The sequence below is a fragment of the Falco cherrug genome, chromosome Z (genome assembly GCF_023634085.1).
Source record: "Falco cherrug isolate bFalChe1 chromosome Z, bFalChe1.pri, whole genome shotgun sequence".
Taxonomy (NCBI): domain Eukaryota; kingdom Metazoa; phylum Chordata; class Aves; order Falconiformes; family Falconidae; genus Falco; species Falco cherrug.
This window is the reverse complement of record NC_073720.1, coordinates 25,467,271-25,489,649: the sequence shown is the minus strand read 5'-3', so window position 1 is coordinate 25,489,649 and position 22,379 is coordinate 25,467,271. Positions and strand designations below refer to the sequence as shown.

The window sequence follows — 22,379 nt, the reverse complement described above, 5'->3', positions numbered from 1 at the left end:
TTCTCCCTTGGAAAGGAAGATGCTGGGACTAACACACGAGAGGGGGAACACACAGATCCAGAAGCTGAAGGTCATGTGTGGAAAATTCTAAGGGTTCTGTTAGAGCCTGTAGCCAGAATTTTGATGGTGGAACAGCTGCACTACAGTCCCTCAGGTCAGGTACAGGAGGGCTGCGCATACTCTTTCTCTCTAGAACTTTTTACTTAATTCCTGTCTGAAAGGCTTTTTGCTAAAAGGAATTGATTTTGCCCTCAACGCATCAGATTCTTTCATGGGAAACACACAGAGCTCTGTTGGTTTTTCTTAACATTTGTAAATATCTAAACCAAACCCAAATAATTCCTCACATATTCCGAGATTATTTGTTTTAGGAAGCACATGAAATATGAACATCTACTCAGTGATCACAGTGATCCAAACTGCAATGCAACTTCCACCAGAAAACCTTTTAATTTTGCACTGTGGTGCAAAGAGCAAGGCTGTTATGTACATAGTGGGGGAACACAGGCATACATGTTAGCAGTCCGGTGGTACAAGAATTCAACCTGCATACACGTTTCATTTTTTTCTGAAAGCCATCCATCCCTTTGCTGGCAGTGTCAAAATTTTAACAGTTATTTCTTCAGACCTGTCAGAATTAGCATCACTGACTGACTGCCTGGCACACTAAATTTCAAGACGGTCCTTTAAAAAAAGACATCCTTAACACTCCTGCTTGCTGCCTGTCAGCATGAAAAGCTCCAACGAACTTTTAAGAATACCCTAACAGAGAATAAAACCTGGCAATTTCCCTTGTGAAACTTCTGAACATCTGAAAATAAAGAGAACAAGCTTTGCTGCATAGACTACATTAGTGCCAAAGACAAGAGGGAGAATGAGCCTCTAACGGATAACAGCTAAATACAAGTATTATTGGCTCAACTGATCATGCTATACAAAAAAACCGCTTTCATAACAGAAGTTTAGTTCTGATTGCACAGAAAATTATCTTTATAATGACAACTGTTCACAAGATGACTTGTTAGCAGGCAAAAGTCTGTGATCCTTGGTGCTGACCATAGTATCTGGTACGTGTGTGACATCAGACATGGCCACAGTCAGAACACCACAAGGTGCTCCACCATCAAGGCAAAGGACTCAAAGTTGGACATTTAACATCTATGGCATCCAGTTATTCAATCACTACACAAAACACTCCTAGAATAATTGCTAGCTGGTATCATACAGCCTAACTGTGACACCCCCTGATAATTAAAGTAGGAGTCAATGATCTTCCATACTTTCAGGCATTCTGACCAGTTAACATCAGGCTGATCTCCTTTCTCATTGGGGATTAGTTACAACCCCACTAAGTCACTGAGGAATAGCTTTGCTATCTGTCCATCTGTGACCTGAATAGAGTGCCAGAGGCTATAAATGCATGATTATCTTTGTCTGCAAAGTAGGTCACTTAAGGAAAATTAATCTGAAAAGCTCTAGTCACCATGTTTAGCCAGTTGGAGAAGGCTTGCGAAGGCAGGGGGCGGGGAACATACTTTAATGAGTTGCATTCAGAATGAAGTTATTTTGAGAGACGCCTTCATGGAACAAAGAAACAAAAGCAGTTCAAATCAAGACATGTTTTCTGCTTTTTGAATCAGTGTTGCTTATTCATTGTTTGCCGAGTTGTATGCAGTACCAACACTATAAAACATGGTTTAAGCTTTATTTCAGATCTATATAAATAAAATGTGCAAGGAAGTCTGCTTTATTAATATTTTATGGAGCTTAGTATTGGAATCATTGCATAAAATTAATTAATTTTAAACCTGTATTTCTTACTATAGCGTAGTCATGGTTTCAAAGAACTACAATTATTCAAGAGCATGTAACTTCTTCAGGTGTCACACCTGCAGTGCAGATCACAGTATGATGACGGTGCTGTCTTGGGATAGCAGAAATGAGGAGAAATTCAGCTGAGAATGGAGTACTTTCACTACAAAATATGGCATCTGGTGTAGTAAGTAAATCTGTAAAACTTGACAAATATGAACAGAGCAGAGTCCCTGTAGCTGTTGCCCAGGTTGTAAATAGCAGCACGCATTGGAAGCAGCCCAAGAGTCTGGTGGAGTGCGCACTACCAGTCCGTGGGAGATGTATGTCAACCAGCCAGTAACAATGCATTAGCTGTGCTGGCTGCAAGGGGTGAATCCTTTCTGACAGCCTTGCTGGTGAGCATTACAGAGCAGCTCTTCACGGTCAGGGAACAAAAGAGGATTGTGAATGACTTGGTTCTGTTAACGGTAGTATCCAAGAGCTCTAGTGAACTCAAGTAGCGTTAATTTCTCTTTGGAAGTGTAAGGCAAGCATTTGGGTTTATGTAAAAACACCTGGTTCATTTGGGAAGGAATTCTGCCTAAGTTCTTTATGAAATCCTCCATATGAAATTAGCTTCAGATAATGCTGAGATCCCAGGCTGGAAGGGTGAGATTTCTGCAATGGGCGATGTTTGCTGTTGCCTATGCTGGAACGATATGACTGCCCTATTAGATGGAGATGTTGACTCTGTTGGCACAGATGACTGCAGCATCCCTCAAGGTATTCCTCAAAGCTCACAAGAATTCTTCTCTCATTCATGGTGAGAATGAGACTTAAGCTCCTCACTTTGTGTCCTGATTTAGAAGAAATTTTAAACGGGTATTTTGGAATTTCACCTCTTTTCAGAGATTTCAAAAGGCATCTTCTGTGGCCATATATTATATGTGTAAAATTACTTTGTGATAGGAAGGATTTAAATTTGAAGATTTTAGAGTTTGCCCTGCTGCTAGGCCAAAGTACCCTACACTCTCAGCAATAATATGGAAATGTATCCCTCTCTTGAACATTCAAAGCAAAATGGGAAACAGAGAGGAGTTCTGTCGTTTATTTAATTACATCTAATTAAGAGTCCTAGAAGGAGTGAGAAGCTCAAGAAAGAGCAGTGGAATAGATTCGGTCCTATCTCACCATTCCAGGAAGGCAAGAAAGAAAAGTTTTGAGTTGCTCTACCATTTTAGTCATTGTACAGAGCTGCTGTAGATTCAGCCACTCAAAAGACTGAATTTATGTGCATGAGGGACACAGCCATCTACAGTATAGTTAAATAATTAAAGACCAGCAAAAGAGGGAAAGCTATGGTAAGAATGACAGCTTTTCTAAAACGAAAACTTCAGAAACAACAAAAAAAAAAATGCTTCCTTACAGCTACTGCTTATTGTCTTATCTCCAGTTGTGATTAACTGGACACATACAAAAGGCAGTCTTATTTGGTACACTGGAATTTATTGAAAAAGAGTAAAATCCTCTCAAAGTTACAATCAAGAAATAATTACCACGAAATTGTTTTAAGTTAAATATTTTGAGGGAGGCCAATGAGAAACTAATTAATATTCAAAGAGATCCTTATCCTTAATTAGAGTATTCTAAAGAATTTTTAGTAAAGGAGGATAGCTCCCCTGGGGAGAGAGGCAGGAACATTAATGGAGCATGAAAGATCTGTTCTTCCCTTTGGGATAAGGAGTATCTACATGATCTCAATGGAGATACATCAGGGAAACATAGCTGTGAATCAGCTCTTTGTATTGGTTAAACGACAAATTCGATCACAGCAAGAAAAGATGAAGGAGGCCCTTGAAGCAGAGCACATCATACTTTAAGTGAGGTGACAAATAACAAAGCCACACATACTGGAAAGAGAGAAAGGCAGCTGGATGGCTGAAATCAGCAGGTGGGAGCATGACTTTTCTAGGGTCTATCAAATGTCAAAGGTCTATCCCAATCCAGGACATACTGTATTGTTTTGTTTTGTTTTGCACACCCCTTTGCTCAACTCAGCTACAATATGCTTGAACTCCCAATTTCCATGTCAGTGTATAAGACAGAAATACAGAAGTTTTTCCACAAATTTGGGCAGAGGGGTGCTTATGGAGCTATTACAGATTTTTGTTTCAAGGTGTTTCATATATGACATTTCACTTTTGTTTAGCCTTTCAGTTTGACCATGCTCTTGGATTCTGAATCTTCCAAAGTACCCATGCAGTCCATGGTCAGAAAACTTGCCTTTCCGGTTCTATTACAGGCTGACCAGTTCTTAGGCATCTCTTGTGCTATGCTTTATCAGTTCACTGGGGAAGGGTCAGTATCTTTGCACACTTGATGGATGAAGATGACCAAAGAGGTTGCGTACAGACTCCTTCCACTATACAGCAGACCACTATGCAATGCTAATTGGTGATTACACCTTGTTTAGATCCACCACCTAAATCCATGTTCTGCATTTTGTAATACAGCCTTCACTCATGACAGGGCCCATAGAAACCACCACAACACAGACCACCTCTCAAAATGGAAGCTTATCACTGAGGAATAGACTGGCTACTCGATTTCTTTTAAGGAATGAAAATTTCACAGAAATCTATGGTAACCCAGCATGGTATTCCTGCAGAAGACAACAAAGCCAGAGAAAAAAAATGCCCAAGTATGGTGGTCACTGCTTACTGAAACACCAAGAGTCAAGAGCAACAGAAAAGCTCCTGAAATGTGCCCCACGGGATGCAGAAGGTCTGGTATTAACACAGAATCAATGCTTCAGCTATGATCCTGACTGATCAGGGCATTAAGATCCCAGTCCCGACCCAAGTTAAAAGCAGGAGACAAAGAGAAGAGTCATGCTTCTCCACAAGAAACAACAAAGTTTCCAAGCTTCTTGTATTGTCTCCTAATGCACACTGAATATTTTTCCACAGGTGACATTTAAACTCTGCTTCTCATTAAACTACACTGTTAAGAACAGTTTTATGCATGTCTTTTGTACACCGTATCGCAATGCAAAAGACTTGTATTTAACCTGAATCAGTAAGAAAATCACTGATTTCTCTGGAGTCTCAACTTTTATTTTCATTATATACTTTTAAAAAGATCTCATTTTTGTCTAATTTTATATAGTATTTTATATAGTAGAGATGCTAGGTTATCTCTTCATGAAGGCCATAGAGCATAAACCAAGATCAGTAACTGTCTTATAACTTTTAGTCCTTTCAAGAGCAACCATAGCTAATTAATTTCTAGCTTTTTTTGCACTAAACATTAAAACCTTGTAGACCTAACACTTATCACATACTCAAAAAAATTAGAAAAGATTTGTCCTTGCTCCCTTACTGAAATTGCTTATCAGTTTCACTGTAAGTTTTTTATTCTCATGCCCGTAAGACCTTGAAAACCTAAATTTTATCACATAGTCTGAAAAAGTTAAAAAAGATCTGCCCTTGTTCCTTTATTGAAATTGCTTATTGGTATCACTGGAAGTACTTTTATTCTCACACCTGTTATGTACCTTATATTTTTAACAACTGATACCCAGTTAAGTTTTTTTAGTGCATTAAACAACTAGGCATAATTCCTTGCTGTTGCTATGGTGCTGAACACTTCAAATATTCCAACAAAACTAAATTTTCAAAAGCAACCTAAGTTATTTAGGAACTTGCATCCCATTTTCTAAAATTACTAGGTATTTGGCTAGAGATAAAGTCAAACTAACTGGGCCTCCCATGTCACACTTAATCACTTTATGAAAGCAATTAGGTGATGTGGTTATCGGCAAGTCAGACACTAGGACACAGTGACCCTGACACTAGAATGATCTGAATCACGACTGCTTTCTTTCTGGAACTTATTGGTATACGTAAGAATTTAGAATAATTTAATTGTAAATTTACACTTAGAATTAGTAGGGACTAATTTTGCTGAGGCCCCTGGCTAGACAAAACACCGTTTCTTTCAAAAATCCTGCCTGGAACAAGAGTTTGTGGGTGCCTTGAGCCCATCCGCACTCTGCCAGCGATGAACAGAGGAGACTGTTCAACGGCCCCGCACTCCTCCCACCCTGGCTCCTTGCTGAGCGCTGTTCGGGTTTTCAGAGTTTCCCTGAACTGGGGTCTCAATGACACCTCGATGAATCTGAGAAGCTTCTCTAGCTTCACCACAAAACTGCTGTGGTAGCGAGGACAAGGAACAGCTCTGTTCCCAGTGACCAGACCTCCACCACTATGTAAAACAGGGCCAAACAGCGCCAGCTCCTGAAGGCCATATGGACGGGGCACTTCACACACTCTTCAAACTGCCCTGGTCTGCGTCAGCTGGACACACAGATCCCAGGCACAGTTCACACATGGTCAGGTTTAGCACCCTTTCATCTCTACAGTCTTCCAAGGCTTTACATGATCTGCAACCCTCCCATGCCCATCTGAAATTCTTCTGGGCACGTAATGCACTGCTGCACGTCTGTGCAAGGAGAATACCGCTGCAATGGGTGCCAATGCAGCCTTCAAATCATTGCAGGCATGTGGAACTGGAAAAGGACTCCACATAAAACATTAACCGCATCTTACCACCACAAGGACACCGCATGGCTGCAGAAGAAATCCAGCGTCATTGCCGTAACGCGTGGAAATGTGCAAGCCCGCAGCCCTCAGTGCCAAGGCCTGCTTTGTCTAGCTCTACGGATGCGGCCCATGAGGCTGCTGCAGCTACAGGCTGATTCTATCGAGCTCAGCAGCAGTTCTCAGCTTGGCAACACCGGAGTGAAGGCAGTAAGAGCTATGCTTCCAGCAACTGCTGCCACTGCAGAGCTGCGCGGTGGTGGGGGGCACCTCTCCCAACCCTGTAAATCTGACACACACCACAGGTAACGGGTGGAGTTCCTCAGCACAAGCCTCTGCCTACATCTCTAGGTACCATCCCAGCTTTAACCGGAGCGTGCTCTGCCTCTGCTGAAGACAGAAGCTGTTATGAGTGGTAAGTAGGTAACCTTAAGTTAGTTCAGTAAGTAAGGTAACTTACAAGACTTGCAAGTGCCTATTTTACATCTTAGTCAAACCGCCTGTTAGTGACACCACAGGATGGCTCAGCCTCTTAAGACCCCTCGGTGCTGGTTCCTGCCTTACTTTCATAGCCGACACCAAACTCAGTAGATGCCAGCCAGGCCTCTACACCACTACCAGCAACAGAAACACATGCTATAGAATGACCTACAGAAAGACTTAAGCAGGCATAAGCATTCTAAATTATGACTGTTTGGCCTCGGTCTAGCTAGTGCATTATGTTGTCTTACAACATCTAATAATAACTCCTGGTGCAATTCATTTTTGCATTACAATTCCCAGCGTGCTTATCCCAGTAAATACAATGACATGCAGCAATTGCACAGCTAGAGCAGGAGATGAACTGTCAGTTTACATGCTAACAAGAAAATAATTTTATTCCATTAAGGGGACAGAAGCTATGTGAGAGCATGGCAAATTTAATTATGTTTGATTTATCTCCAGTGATAGCCATACAATTACTTATTGTCAATAGCCTGTATATGAAGTCCAAACCGAAGCATCTATAGGGCTGTCAGAAGTACTTTGAAGAATAAGCAGTAAGTCATGTGAAGTATATGATCACAACAAAGCATTTATTGACTGTACAACTTGCAAGTGAGTTGCAATGTGGTTAATAGTGCAACTTACAGTTCTTTCCATCCCAGCTTTTTAAGAGAATGGAATTATTAAATTTGCCTTGTTTAAAGCAAATTTGAATCAGAGAAAAGACTAAATTTCTTGCACTGCATTGATCCTAGAGTCAAATTACTAAAAAGAGATTAAATTGATGAAAAAAAAGACTGAATTTAATACATGGAAAGTCTCTGATACTGTACTTTTTCTATGAACTACAGGTTAACACTTAGAAGAAGCAATCTCCTCTCCTGTGCCATAACAAATCCCAGTTCTTAAGAAAAAATCTAATGTGGCACCTTAATTCACTGGTATTTGCTAGCTCTTATTTACTCAGTCTAGACTAAGTGATCTTAGGTTTTATTCAGTTTGTCTTCAGAATAATTCATAGGTCAGATGATCTGGCTCAAAATCTTAGCGGGGAGTTAAAAATATAGTAATTTATAGACCCATTCTTCCTAATTTGACACTTAATTGACACAACAGTTTCATAGAAGAATATAAAGCGTGGCTCCCCACTTCTCTCCCTACCCCACCTTAAACTTAACTCATCACACACCCAACAGGGATGCAAGGAGTATGAATTTGCATGTGAGGTTTGCTAGTTGTGAATTCACAGACAGCAGAACTGATGCTGAGCTCCCATCCTTTCACGAGTCTATGCCTCTATGCCGCAGCACTGTTTCAGCACGTTTGTTTTCTAATATTGCAAGCTCTATTTCACTTCCCCTGATAAGGCACCTAGACTAGGAAAAGGGTAGCGCCAGCAGCATGATGTGAAGACATTGAAAAGCCAGCTTTCCTGAGCCTTCTACTGTGCTGAACATAAGCTCAACACAAATAATCCCCAAAGTGCTAAAGTAGAATTAAACAAAATACTAAAATCTCTGGAGAGTGTAAGAAGTAGATGCTACACAATACGTGTTGTCATGTAATTAATTTTAAATTTCAGAGTATTGCCTAAATGAAGTGAACAGGTAAGTTGCAGTCATACACAGTGATCAGTTCAAATCACACTGCTGGCATGCAGGAAACTATTTTAGATATCCTTTTAAAATTCAGGCCAACTTAATCTGAATGTATTACCTACATAAAAAAGCATTTGGCTGGCTTCAGATAACAAACCTGCACCTTATTTCTATACTTATTTTCACTACAGTGAGGAGAAAAAAAACTTTTCTTTTTCTTCCTTTGGCAAAGTAGAAAAAAAAAATCCAAACTACCCAAGAGTTGGATAACTTACTAAAATTCAGTCAATTCAGCTTTAGGGTTTGGTTTGCTTTTGGTTTGGGGTTTTTTTGCAATTTTTTGTTTCTGTTTTGTTTTGTTTCTGAGCCATAGTTTAAATAGAACCACTTCTTATTTTCCCATGTGGTTGCAATCTCCCAGAAGAATGGTTTCCACTATTTTATCTTTAATTTGAAAAGCAAGTCCTTTGCACTTAATGACAAAACATTATTACACCACTGTGCCACAGAGTAAAATCTGCAAAGGCAACAACCCTACAATCAAAGTTCAACATCACAAATGCACTACGTGTAATGTTTTATTATTGTGTACTTGAGAAAACAGAGAGCTAGACATCCCAGACATTTTATTTCAGCACCTTCACTCAGTTCCAGCTTCCTTCATTTGCCAAATGGCTTAAAAGCTGATTAAAAATACCCTTCCTATTCTAGTTCATTGCTGATTTGTGCCAACCCAATTCATTACAGACAAAACTTGATGGCTGTTTGGCGTCACTGTGAAATCCTTTGATGCTGCTTATGAATTGCCAGTTGTCCACATCTCACCAAAGTGCTATTCAGCAATTTAAACTCATCTCAGCAGAGCCCCTTGTTGTATGATTAAAACACTAATCAACACAAACCGCTTTCTGCCTGTAGTACAAAATGTCACTAGCTTCTACAGCAATATTAAAGGAACTCAAAAGATGTGATGGAAAACTAGAGGAAATGTTGATCTCCATTCAGCTGTTTTCCCCATTTTATTCTTCAAGCTAACTCTTACCTCAAGAAGAGAATATATTAAGTACTTCAGGTTTCTGACAGACAAAATATCCCACTTTTGTGTTTAAGTGCACCTGCCCCTGACCTCTACCCGTGTCTGCAGGAATTAGGTCAATGCTATCAAAGGTCCACTGCAAGGTCTTCCTACTATAACGCAAGCGAAATTAATCAACATGACACAATTACGTTCAATAACACAACTTATTCAGGTGGAGCCTGAATGCACATTCAGACACATTCTGAAATGGCTTACAATAAAGCAACTTCAGACTTTTACTTGATGAGTCAATGAGGTTTTACTCTAGTCTTCCAGGGGGCTTACACTATCTGGACAGGAACCATAACCTGGAGAGTAGGAAGAGTGAATGAAGCAGCCCTCCAGGGAGCCATGGCAGGGTCACAGCGCCAGGTGACAGTTGCCTCCATGAAAAACAGGAAGCACAACTCTGGATGAGAATGTTGGCAGGAGGTACTATTTAAGGCTGGACCTGGTAAAGAGGGATTGGTGGATGAAACCCTTCTTCCCCAGGTTTAGATATTTAAAAGCTAAAAGAGGTTAAGTATCCTGAGATGGCGCTTCATCTGACCAGTCTTAGGTGCCTGCCTAGGAGGAAATGCATCAGGCACTATGGAAGCCCCTCAGGCATAGTTTTTCAACCTCAGTGTCTTGTGGATGTGGCAGAATTTGCTGGTTCTCCTCAAGAAGACCCAGGACACATCATTCTGCAAAGAAATTACTACCTTAACTAGGTGCACTTGTAAAGCCTGCCTCTAAAAAAGGGAGAGCTCTTTAGCAATCTTAATTCACCTGACAAAACCAACACACTCCAAAAAGTATCTTATTAATAAAACAGCATGGATCTTTTGGATCAGACTTGAAACCAAGCTTTCCACTTCATGTGAAAACTAAGAGCTCCTGGTCCTTGGTCCCACATCTCTTGCAGGGATGGAAAATGATCCCTCAAAAAATACACAGCTATACAGCTTACGAATTTCAGTCAGCTCCATTCCAGATAAATTCTAGAAGAAAATAACTTTGATGAAAGCTATTTTTTGTATAAGAAATTAATTTAAATATGAAACAATTATTTGAAAATACTGTTAGTACTCATGCTATGTATTTTTAATATAGAATTTTCTAAACTGCTTTTCTCTGCTTTGTCAAACTTTAGTTTTTAAATACTCATCCTTTCAAGAAGTGGGCAGAGGTAATCCATTTGGCTGAATCCTATCAATAAACATCTAAGACCAGCAAGTGACTTCATCAAGCTTACCATGACTTCTTTGCACCACACAGACAACTATGTTGGTGCTGAACTGAAGAAGTCAACAGACACAGCACAGTTAGTTCCCAAGCCACATGTGCCTGGGACTGAAAAATATTCCAGGGGACAGAAGCATTCACAGACCTCTAGGAGCCCCCACCAGCTGCTCAAGGTACGGTTGCTAATTTGGCAACTTTAACTATGGCATCAGAGAAGTAGCAAAGGAACAGGAGCTGCAGCCACCTCGTATACTCATGCTCCATCTCTGCTTTCTTTTAACCCAAGCAGAATTTGGGACAACAGCACATCTACCTCATATCTTCAACAGGAAAAGAATACTTAAGTATTTGTTTGTTGCCAGCTATGATTGGCTCTGACTGTCATGGTCAATCCCCTAAGAGAAAGTTATCTAACTGATCAAAATATAGTTAACTTTTAAGTCCGTATGTACTTCATTATCACCACCTAAGCACTTTATAAATGGCAAAACCCATGGACCCAAGGATCCATGTAGCACATTTTAGGTGAATCCACACTTAATAACTTACCAGGACTTAAAAGTGGAAACACTCCATGACTTAAGATGCTTGGCATCTTGTAACTAAGGTCAGATGTCATGTAAATTCCCCTACGCCATATCTAATAGTATCCTTATAAATGACAGTAGGAATAAAATGAATGACAGGCTCTTAAGCTTAAACAGAAGATGGTACTACCCAGACTGATTTCTGTTTCTAGGATGCACCTCTTCTACAAGGAGAGGGGGCAGTTAAGAAAGGAGTAATGAAAAAAAGGCTTAACATAGATTCTTCCTCTCCAACTAAAGCAGAGAGATGAGGTACAGAAAAACAGAGATCTTTCAGAAGAGCACAGGCAAAACAGACACTGTACCTGGTGCAGGGTAGAGGGGCCAAGTGAATTGGAAACACAGAGTCCACTGTTGAAAAGAGCCACTACCTGAAAGGTGTGGGCTCTTCTTTTGTGTTTGTTTTTGTTTCAGGTGACTTTGTTTTAGCTCCTGTCTTCTCTGGTACAGCATCATCAAATCGTTTGCGTTGGAAGGAACCTTTAAAGACAATCTAGTCCAACCTCCCTGCCACCAACAGGGACACCTTCCATTACAGTAAGCTGCTCAAAGCCCCATCCAACCTGACTTCGAACACTTCCAGGGATGGGGTATCCACAACGTCTCTGTGCAACCTGTTCCAGGGCCTCGCCACTCTCACAGTAAAAAAATCAGGTGGATATTCAGATACTCAAGCAATTGAACAACTGGAGATGTGTCTTCATTAAAAACACACACCTCACAAATACTCAAAAGGTATAGTATAAGTAAAAAGAAAAAAAGTTTAAAGCCCACAGGTTTAGGTTGGCTTTAAAAAAGTAAGGTTCTATTTTGAGAATATATTGTTGTTATAACGTATTTCAATATACCAAAACTGACAAAAAGCCATCTTCTCTTGCTTTCTGAGTTTTTTTAAAGCTGTTTTTTAGCTTGTGGACTTTGGACTCAAAACTGTTCTGCAACACTTCAGTTTCTTTACTTCTAAGGAATATGACAGAAACATTCTTCCACTACTACAATGACTGTAAGTTACATAAGTTCATCCATGTTCTGTATATTGAGTTTACAAAATAATCCAAAGTTGACAATAAGTGAACCTTGAGATAAATAAAATACACATCGATCAAAATAAGACAGCAATTCAGATTATTCTGCAGCATACTTAAAAGTGACCTGAAGGCCAGATCTTCAATTCTCTTTAATTTCCTTTCTCTAGAACTGTGTAACCTTTTCAGCAATTTCTATGTGGATGGGCACACATACCGTGAAAACCCAAGTCTAGACTGTTCTCTCATTTCATAGAACCAGATTATAACTACAGAGTCCATTTAGAGAAGTAAAACAATAATTGAACAAGTCTGGAAAAGTTTCTTTAGCATTTGTCTAGCCATATAGATGGTTACATATTGTATTTTGTGTTGGTAAAGACAACTAGACTAAGCCTTGCATTTGAAATGCTACACACCAGCTACAAGAAGCCTTTACCTTCTAACATGAACTTCTGAGTGGCTGTAGGGGCACAATTTGAAGAGCTCCTTTGGTGAGGCAAAGCACGTGTGTGTGCAGATGGATACAGTCTGTGTGATACTCTTACTGGCAGAACAGACTGCCATAGGAGAGTCTTGCTACAAACAGTCAAAATTCTAGGCTCTGAAGAAAGCCTCCCACCTCCTCACCAAGATTTAATCCCAGGCTAGAGGTACGGGCATAAATGGTTCACGTTATCTTGGTCATGAAATACTTTCGTGCATCAACTTTCCTAACTAATGAGGAGACAGTGACATCTGAGTGATCAGACTGCGTGAAAAACGTTTGCCCTGCAAAACCACCCCTCTGCTTTTGTTTTTGACAAAATATTTCTTTTCCTCAAGGGTCATGACTGTCAGAAAACTCATTGGAGACTCAGAGGATCAATAGCTGTTTGATTCCCCCCCCCCCCCCCCCCGGAAACTTCAGGTGTTAACTGGCTTTCTGTTTCTGCTTTTTTTTTATGGATGGCTGAAAAACAGTAAGTATGCACTGAGTCTTCCAATCCAAACAAGGCATAACATTTCTAGTTTCAAAGTATTAAAGTCTTTCCACAGATGATAATAAAATAAAAAGCAATTCTACAAAGCAGCTATTTCTTCTCAATTTTTTTCAGTGTGCTTTTTCTGGAGAATAGTGCATTGAGACCTGCAGCATTCCTTTGGTGTCTGCTCTCTTTGATACTAATCACACTTCTCAGTTTTGAAAAAAATTCTTGAAAAGACACTGCTTATAGCTGGACATGCTGACCTAACCAACAAAATTTACCCAGAGAGACACCTCTGCTGTATTAAAGACAACACCTCAGACCCCTTCATGGTGTCTAGGGATCAGTTTGCAGCTTATTCCTACGTATTGGTTGAAGGGTTTCGTATGATGACATTAAACAATATCAGAAACACTGGTAGAAGTAGGAGTAAAGAAAACATGAGGTATCAACTGTCTACATAAGATCCATAACTATCATTTTAACACTTCTTGAAAAGATGATTGTATGTTTAAGCTTACAACTGACAAAGCAGCAGACTCTAAATAATATATGTACAAATCATACCATAAAAGAAACCTCTCAAGACACTGCTTACAAATTTAAAGCAGCATACACACTGGTATCAAAATACACAATAGAAAAGGTTCATTATTAAGGAGATTACTAAGAAATTCTAAAATAAAGAGACTAGTTCTTCCACCAGTCCCTAAAATGACCAAAAAAAAAGTCTCTGTGTGCTAAGAGTAGACTCCTAAAATGAGTAATAACCTTTCAGAAGACTGTAGTCTTGAAAATACTTTAAAAAAGTAATGGTTGTGAATTAATGAATGCAACCCAAAATAAATGCAAAACCACTCACCCTACAGAATCTGATCTTAGTGTTAAGTATCATATATCCCAATTCACAGAGCCAATGCTTACAGTCACTGAAGTATTACAGCCTTTTAATGTAATCCATACTTTGGATAGGTTGAACACAATGAGTGTGTTTTAGAAAATGAAAGGTCATTCCTTAAGCAAGATAGTTCCTTTTTTTTTTTTTTTTTTTGTCATTTTTACTGGCCTTTTTGTTTTTTAAGCTATGTGATTAAAGGGGGAAAAATTGCACAGTACAAGTAGTATGGTTTTGGTTTGGTTTGGGTTTTTTTGTTTTGGTTTTTTAATACAAACTGCATAAGGATTACACCCCTTTTCTAAGAAAATATTTGACAAATATGTTTCAACAGCGCTGAAAGGACAGGATTTATATTATTCAATTTCAAACACCAGCTCATATCATCTGCATCACCCCTTGGAGCTCTCGCTAAATAAACTGCAGGAAGTAGGTAATTCACATGCTCCAAATGTGCTTAGGTGCACAAGGGAGATGGTGAAATTACTCTCTTAAACATCAGGCTGTTTTTACTTTGGCTCTCCTCCATTCCTCCAGCCATTAAAATTATTTAATCAAAATTAATTAATTATTAATAGCTCAGTTGCAGGGTTTCTTCATTTTTGTGAGCTAGGCAACACACACACTAGACCATTCCTCCAACAGTAGACAGAAGTCCTCCCAACCTCCTTCTGTTACTGGAGATACCTTGTGAAAATGTTACAGGATGAGCTGTATTATGCTGTGTTTAAAACCATGCAATGGTTTACTATGTATTCCCAAGATACCTTAAAGAATTTTGAGAAATTGTTGCAATCCGGCAAGTCAGAGACATGAAATAAAATTACACAAACACAAGGTAAGATTTTCCTTTCAAATTACTGATTTCCTAGCAATAACTTTTATTTTGAAGGATAGCCTACTTGAGCTAGAACCCAGCAGCTCAGGCAGAAGTGCAGGAGCGTGGGAAGCAGCAGGAATTGTATACCCCGTATACCTCCTCTAGAGACCACCAGGCTCTTGCCTGTGGAGCACACAAGGCCAAAGAACAGTACAGCTATGACTTTCACAACATCAAACAAGTCTTCGTTGAGATAAGTCAAGGCCTATGTCTAAGTTGCTGTATCAACCAGTTCTTTGCCTACACTGACAGCAACAACATACCTTTGAGTTTCTTCTCTGTGCATACCTCAAGAAAGAATAATCTTTTCTCAACAGAGTAATTGAATTTATCAGAGTTCCTCTGGTGTACCCATTAGAACATCACAGTCCATTACTGTACTGTGCAATGTGAAGGCAGTTACTGCCTTTTATGTTACAGAGAAACATTTTTTAAAAGTCTGCCTTTATCAGTCTCCGTTCTAGATGGGGTTTTCAAAACCCAACTGGATAAAGCTTGGAGCAGCCTGGTCTGACCTTACAGCTGACCTTCTTAGAGCAGGGGCTTGGATTAGAGCCCCTGAGCTTCCTCACAGCAAGGACTTATGTTATGATCAGGTTAAATACCATTCAAACCCAACAATTAAAGAAAAAAAAAAGAGTAGTAATACACACCTCCAAGCCTACTTGGTAAGGAATCTATGCATAACCTTACAAAGAACATCTAAATACTAGGATTTGAGTATAAATTCAAATTACAAAACACCACAGAAGTTATCAAATCAAAACTTTTCCTTAAAACCAACTTAACAGTTCAGCATGACCCACAAAGTACCTTCACTATAACATAACTAAAATATTTAAGCTTGTAGAAGTGAGCAACTTTAATACACAAAGTGAAAAATGTACTGAACAGATTTCTGCATACAACTTTTAATGAAAACTCAGTGAAGGAACATGATCTAGTAGCAAGGTTTTTGTTTTTTCTTTGTAGTACAGCATTGGATGTACATGCAGCATTATTAAATGGTAAGCTATCTAGACAATAACATATCTAGGATACAAACACCATCTGAAATAACTCAATTTTCACTAAGGCAATGAGTCAAAATTCCCTATTAAAAACTTGTTTGGATACAAAAATAAGTATTTTAACGAACAAGTAACACATACACATATATTTGCTGATAGATAATAGAAATTCCAAGTTAATGTATTACAAGAAAAAATGATGTAACACGTTCAAATCAAGGTTGTCAGAAAACTGAAGACTTTCAAGATTTGTCCCAGAAGAATCCTCTTACATTTTGTCTCTGAAAGTGTTTTTATCAGCTTCATAAGGTGCCAAAAATGGAATAAAGCTTGTTACAGACAAATGTATTCTCTTCAAGGGGGAAAGAGCAAGTTCACCAAAGTTATCAAAAAGCCCCAAGCAGCAGTTGCAGTTTGCCAGACACACTACTCAGCTTTAATATTTGAATTACATTCTAAGGCTGAACAAGCTTAGTATAGTATTTCTTTGGGCTCACTCAGATGACTAGAAATTCTATACTACGCACCATCAGGATTAAAACTTTTATTTAGAAGCCAGAAGTAGTTAAAAATTTTTAGCAACTTTTTTTCTCTCCAAACCTCATTTTATGATCAAATTCAGTTGCGGGGGGGTGTGTGTGTGTGTGTGTGTGTGTGTGTGAAGTAAATCACAGCTTGAAGAATTTGGAGAATACTTTTTTAAATAAGGAAGATGTCTGAGGAAACGAAGATTCACTTAAGAATGAAAATACGTATTTTTTTTAGTCTTAATTGTTTTAAATACTAGATTTGATTAACTAGTTTCTGCTAGAAAAAAGCCTTCTTAGACTAGCTATCATTCAGAGAAGAACTGATAAATGTCTCAGTCAAGATTCTGAAAAATCCTAATGCCAGGCTTAGGCTACATTTTACTTTCATTTGTTCTGGCACCATCTAGTCATGTGAGCAGTGTTCAGTCTATAGTATATTATAGGATGTGGGAGTTTCCAGTAATATTACTTCATAATTCAACATTAAGCATCATAGTTTAAAAAAAGGCAAGATATTTAACTACAAGGGTTTATCTTCCGTGCAAGGCTTTTAAATGTTTAATATCCTTATCTCTCAAGCAGTTGACTGGAGTTATGCTTGTGAACAGCATTAGGACTTCCCAGATGAGGATAAATTAAAGCAACTGGACTTCTGCTCTGTTATGCTCATTGGATATGAATGGGATTTTAGACATATACTGGAAAATGTTCATTTCAATACTTACAATTATTTACTGAAATAATAAAAAATATGAGCTCTAATAACACAATGCTGGTGACCTAAGTAATGCTGGTTTTTGGCTTTTGTATATGAGCGATCAGAAAATAACTATTAATACTGACATAGGCTACACTTACACTGCTGAAATAACAGGCCTCAACTACTTACACTAAGACATAAAAAGGCACAGAGGGGAACACTTGCAGAAGAGGGCATATCTGGCCAGTGAGGACGTGTTATAACAAAATCAACTTGAACATTTTTCAAGTGTGCAGATTAAAAATGATGAGTAGTAAGATGTAGACTAAAGCATGACCTCCACAGCTGTGATTACTGACCTTGTTAACTCCTGTCAGACTCCTCCCGTTCATACAAAGGCATTAAAACCCCTTACCTATATCACTGTTTTGACAGAAGCCCCCCTGAAAACTTTACCCTGCCCTCAGCCGCAGAGACATCTGCACTCGGCTGGGCTTGCTGACTCTCCTGGCAGCCACACAGCTACCACCTCACCAGCCACCCTCACCGTGCAGTGTCATGGCACCTCATCCTGCCCATGAAGCTCCCCATGGCTGCCTGGGCCCCCCAAGTCCTACATGTACCTTCCCTGTGCTCCAGCCTACACCGAGGACCACTCCTTCTGGTTCTTCACAGGGTAAGTATGCACTGCCGATGCCAGAGCAGAATATAGCTTTCCTATTTATGGAAGAAATTAACTTGCTATGGTAGTATTATTTCAGTAAAGCATAGCCAGCCTCAGTGACTCTGATGTCCCCTACAGCTGAACTCATTGATGGAAGACCACAATGCCTTTTCCTCTGAAAAGCACCTAGCAATTGATCAACAGGTCCTGCAGTAAAGGCAAATACATAAAAAGCATTGCCATGCACAAGACAACACTCAAATGCCCTTCCAGCATTACCCTCCTCACCCAGGAGCACTGGCTTTCAGCCTCTGCTGAAACACAGGGTGCAGGAGGAAGAAGCTTGGTGGTCGGCAGGAGGATCAACAGGATGCACAAGGAGAGGGCTCACTCCTCTCCATCACACATGAAATGCCACCAACACACAGCATCATCAGAAGGGCGGGGAACAAGCAGCACAAGCCCTTTCTGTACCCATGACACATGAAAAGCCCAGGAGTCTTCAATGATTGGGGTGCAAGGTTTTATTATTTTTTTTTCTTTTAAATCAGGGCAAGCAGACTGCCTGCAGAGACGACCCTTTTAGCCATCACAAGCAGCTAGGTACATCTACCTAGTTGCCAAAGTAGTATTATGAAATGCCTCTACAAAAACATGCCCATTTAACCAGGACAAACACAATCCTGAAGGCTTCCCTTTCCCTCTCTTTCATGCACGTTTCATGCATCTTTATTTATTTATAATAAATATATGATCTTTATTTAATTATAATAAAAGCGTTGTCAACTAGTTCAAAATTCAATTTATTTTAAAGAGTTTTAAAAATTTGCATTTTCTTCGGTCATAGCTCACTAACAAACCCGAAGATACCCTCAGCAAGACAAAATTCTGGTCTTTTGAGAATCATCATGAGAAGTGACCCTCAAAATGCAGAGTTATTTTCAGAAAACTGATTCTAACTAGTCGTATTTAATAGGACAAAAAACTAAAACCCAGGCACTCACACAGCATACATAAAGTAGACAGAGAAACGCAAAGCACAGGAGAGTTTTGTGACCTCTAATCCACACCATCAAAAATTAGAACTGGAGAGTTTCTAAACATATCTTCAGTCACGCCCCATGCAGAGCAAAGCTTAGTTACTATACTGGTGTACAAAGAAAACACATTTACATATGCAGAACAAGAGGGGAGATATTGCAGCTATCATTTAGTAAAAAAAACAAACAACACTACTCATGTGTGGACTTTATCACAACTCCTTTTCACAAAAATCTTGATAGAGAATTCCAACACACAGTTTAAATGAACTCATTACAGAACACTGACAGATGTGCAACATTTATAAAACTGCTTCAACATGCATATAGCACTCTTACAAAGCACCATTTCTTCTACAATATGTAATAGATGCACTGGTGACAGTTGCAGTATAAAAATAAACACAAACACTCTGTTAAAAAATTAGTGCAAAAGTATAATTTTTTTCTCATTTGAAAATGTGTATCATTTTTCTCAGATACGTTTAATAGTATTATTCTCTTACACAACGCAAGAGGTCCTGCACAATTCCAATTCCCTCTCTGCTTATTCTGAATTGCATGACGCATCTGAAGCCCTAGTATTCCCCAACCTTTGATCAAGAGCTCTTAAACTCCATTTAAACTGAATTAGACAATATTCTAAAAAACATATCTAGTATTTCTATTTCTGTTCCAAGTTTATTAAGTGTTTCAGTTACTCTCCATGGTCTCAATACATTATTGTTTTATTGAGAGTGACTCATTTACAATCATTTCTAATAAGCAAGATATATCTATCTTAACTCATTATTCGTATCATTAAATAAAACCCCTAGCTTTCTTAAAGAACAGAGCACAGCAATACTAGTGCAAAGAATTATAATTCAGTCTGAAGCAGAACTACATTTCCCTCATATTTTGAAAAAAAGTTGAAAAACGTTTTCAACTGTCAGAGAACTGTTCAGTTAAAGGCTGCTTTAAACTTCTTAATCCAGAAGTGTTGTAAGAGTCCCTTTTCTTCCAACAACTCATCAGTGAAAGGCTGACATCCAGTCTTACCAGTCATTTAAAGAATGTGTGCAAAAATAATTTAATTGGAATACTCTATGAAGCAGTTAATTTTAAAAAGATCTCAGACATTGAAATAATGCTTCCTGTTAAAGGGACACCTACACTAACCAGTATTGAAAGGCTCACATTAAGCTGATTAAACTATAAAATAATGGTCCCCAAACCTTATTCCAAGAGATTTTTTCACACACATTTTTTTCTTAAAACAAAAATTTTATCGCAAATCTGAAAGCCAGTCCAGTTTTTGGGGGGCATTTGAGTTTGGGGTTTTTTTCACACAATATGGGAGGAGGTCCCTTTAACGAGGAAGGAGACAGGTATCACTTAATCAGGATGTGGGAATGGAATCTGTACCTATGGGTAAATGGCAATGCATTCTGGGTTGGTTCAGCCCTTGGTTCTGAGTTCTGCGTCACTTCCGGCATCGCTCTCTCGTCATCTGTCCCGTTAATACTTTCCGGCGTTAAAGGAGACTGAATATCCCCTCCAGCTGATTCCTTAAGTAAAACAAACAACACATTAAAATTACAAACCGACATGTTCAGGAAGGCTATACGCGGTAATTTTAGGTAGCATTAATGTGAGGCTCAGACTCCCAGCATCTCTCATGATCATATTTCATTATGTGAATTTAATTTAGAAGTGTATTACCAGAAGATTCACATCATCTTGTACAAAACACAATTGACCTATAAATTATTTGGAAGTATCCAGCCTCCTGCTTATTACAGACCTCCCTCTCACCTGCCCTCATCCTGCCACACAATGGGTGACTATTGACACCCAGGATACTTGTCTCTTACTTTATACCCTAACATGGTGAAACAAACAATTTTGATAGATGATTCAAAATCGAGCTTTCATATTGTTTATTAACCAAAGTGAACAGTGGAAGGGCCATTGGTGGTACGATCAGTTACATACGAGCCACCTGTAACCAACACTTGTTCAGCTGAGTTCTTGCAAAACTTCCATAGGCATGTTAGCCTGGCCTAGCTCTTGATGATTATGGTATTACTTGGGAAGGAGAACACTCCAGATACCTTCAGGCAGCTTCAGCTACTGCTGTGTAACTGGACACCCAAAAAACTGAAAGGCTGCCTCCCAGCTGAAGGCACTGGTGTGGTTTTAATCACCCTTCATCTTGCCAACATGTACATTTGTGTTTTGGCCAACAAACACCATTTGCTAATCTCTAGTCACTGAAAAGTACTTCTTTTTTATACAAATAAAGTACACCCTTGTAGCCCACATCCTAAGTTAGAATGTATGTGGTTTAATTTTAGTATTTTCTTTCCTATTATGTTCTTTTTCAAGTAATGATTTTTGCAGGAGATAAGTGAGTCATATAAGCTAAATAGCTCATCTCAATCTTCAAATGTCTTTGTAGGCTTTTAGTAACCAAGTAGTAACATTTAACTCTAAGATAGAAGAGTTTCATGAATAAAGTTCAATGGATGTCATGGAGAAGTGTCTATACAGCAGAGGACTGGCTGAATTACAGTATTTCCAGAAGGTAAGTATCTCCTATGGCCACACAGCCTTCTACCACCTGCATGGCGAACAAATAAAACTGCTGGTTAATGTTATTCAACTGAAGCACAAGCACAGTTTCTGGAAGGCCAGTCACTCCTCTTCCCAGCTCTTTGACATTCTGCATAGGAAGCTGAAGAACTGCAACCTCAGAAGTAACTGCAAAGTATCTGAAAATAGTCATGATCTTACCAGATCAGGGTTTAATTTTGAGCCTCCACTTGTAGCATTCAACTAGTTTAGAAGGATAATGCTTTTTGAAAGCAAATACTGAATCTGATCCTCCATCTATAGGAAAGTTGTCCTTGACTCTGAGATTTCACTAGATGGAAAAATCAGTTCTTTTAAAGAAAGTAAGATCTCAATGTCACCATCATCTTCCACACCTTTCTGATGTCCCTTAACCACAAATGTTCAACGCATTCAAAACTGCACTTTAAACTACATTAAGCATTTTCAGCAAAACAATTGTCACAATTTTGCTTTTATTCTGCCACATTTCTCACATAGAGAGAGAGACGTATCTCACTCTACAATGTGAATTAGTGGGTAATACAACAGTTCAATACTGACTTCAAGTTCTAGTATATTTAGCGTTCATAAAATTATACAACGCACACGGACCAGTCTCTCCATTCTGGACCTTCTTATTAAATTCCTACTGATTAAAAAGCAATAAATAATTAGCTTACACTGATTTAATTCCAGAG

At 39.0% G+C, this 22,379-nt stretch overlaps 1 protein-coding gene across 1 annotated transcript in view; it reads right to left on the bottom strand.

Moving 5' to 3' along the window:
• The window catches only part of HOMER1 (homer scaffold protein 1), a 96,065-nt gene that overhangs the window by 27,846 nt on the left and 45,840 nt on the right, over window positions 1–22,379 (bottom strand). The window contains exon 5 of the mRNA XM_055699740.1: window positions 20,491–20,633. Coding sequence (XP_055555715.1) covers window positions 20,491–20,633 — 143 coding nt within the window. The remainder of the gene's footprint in view (window positions 1–20,490; window positions 20,634–22,379) is intronic.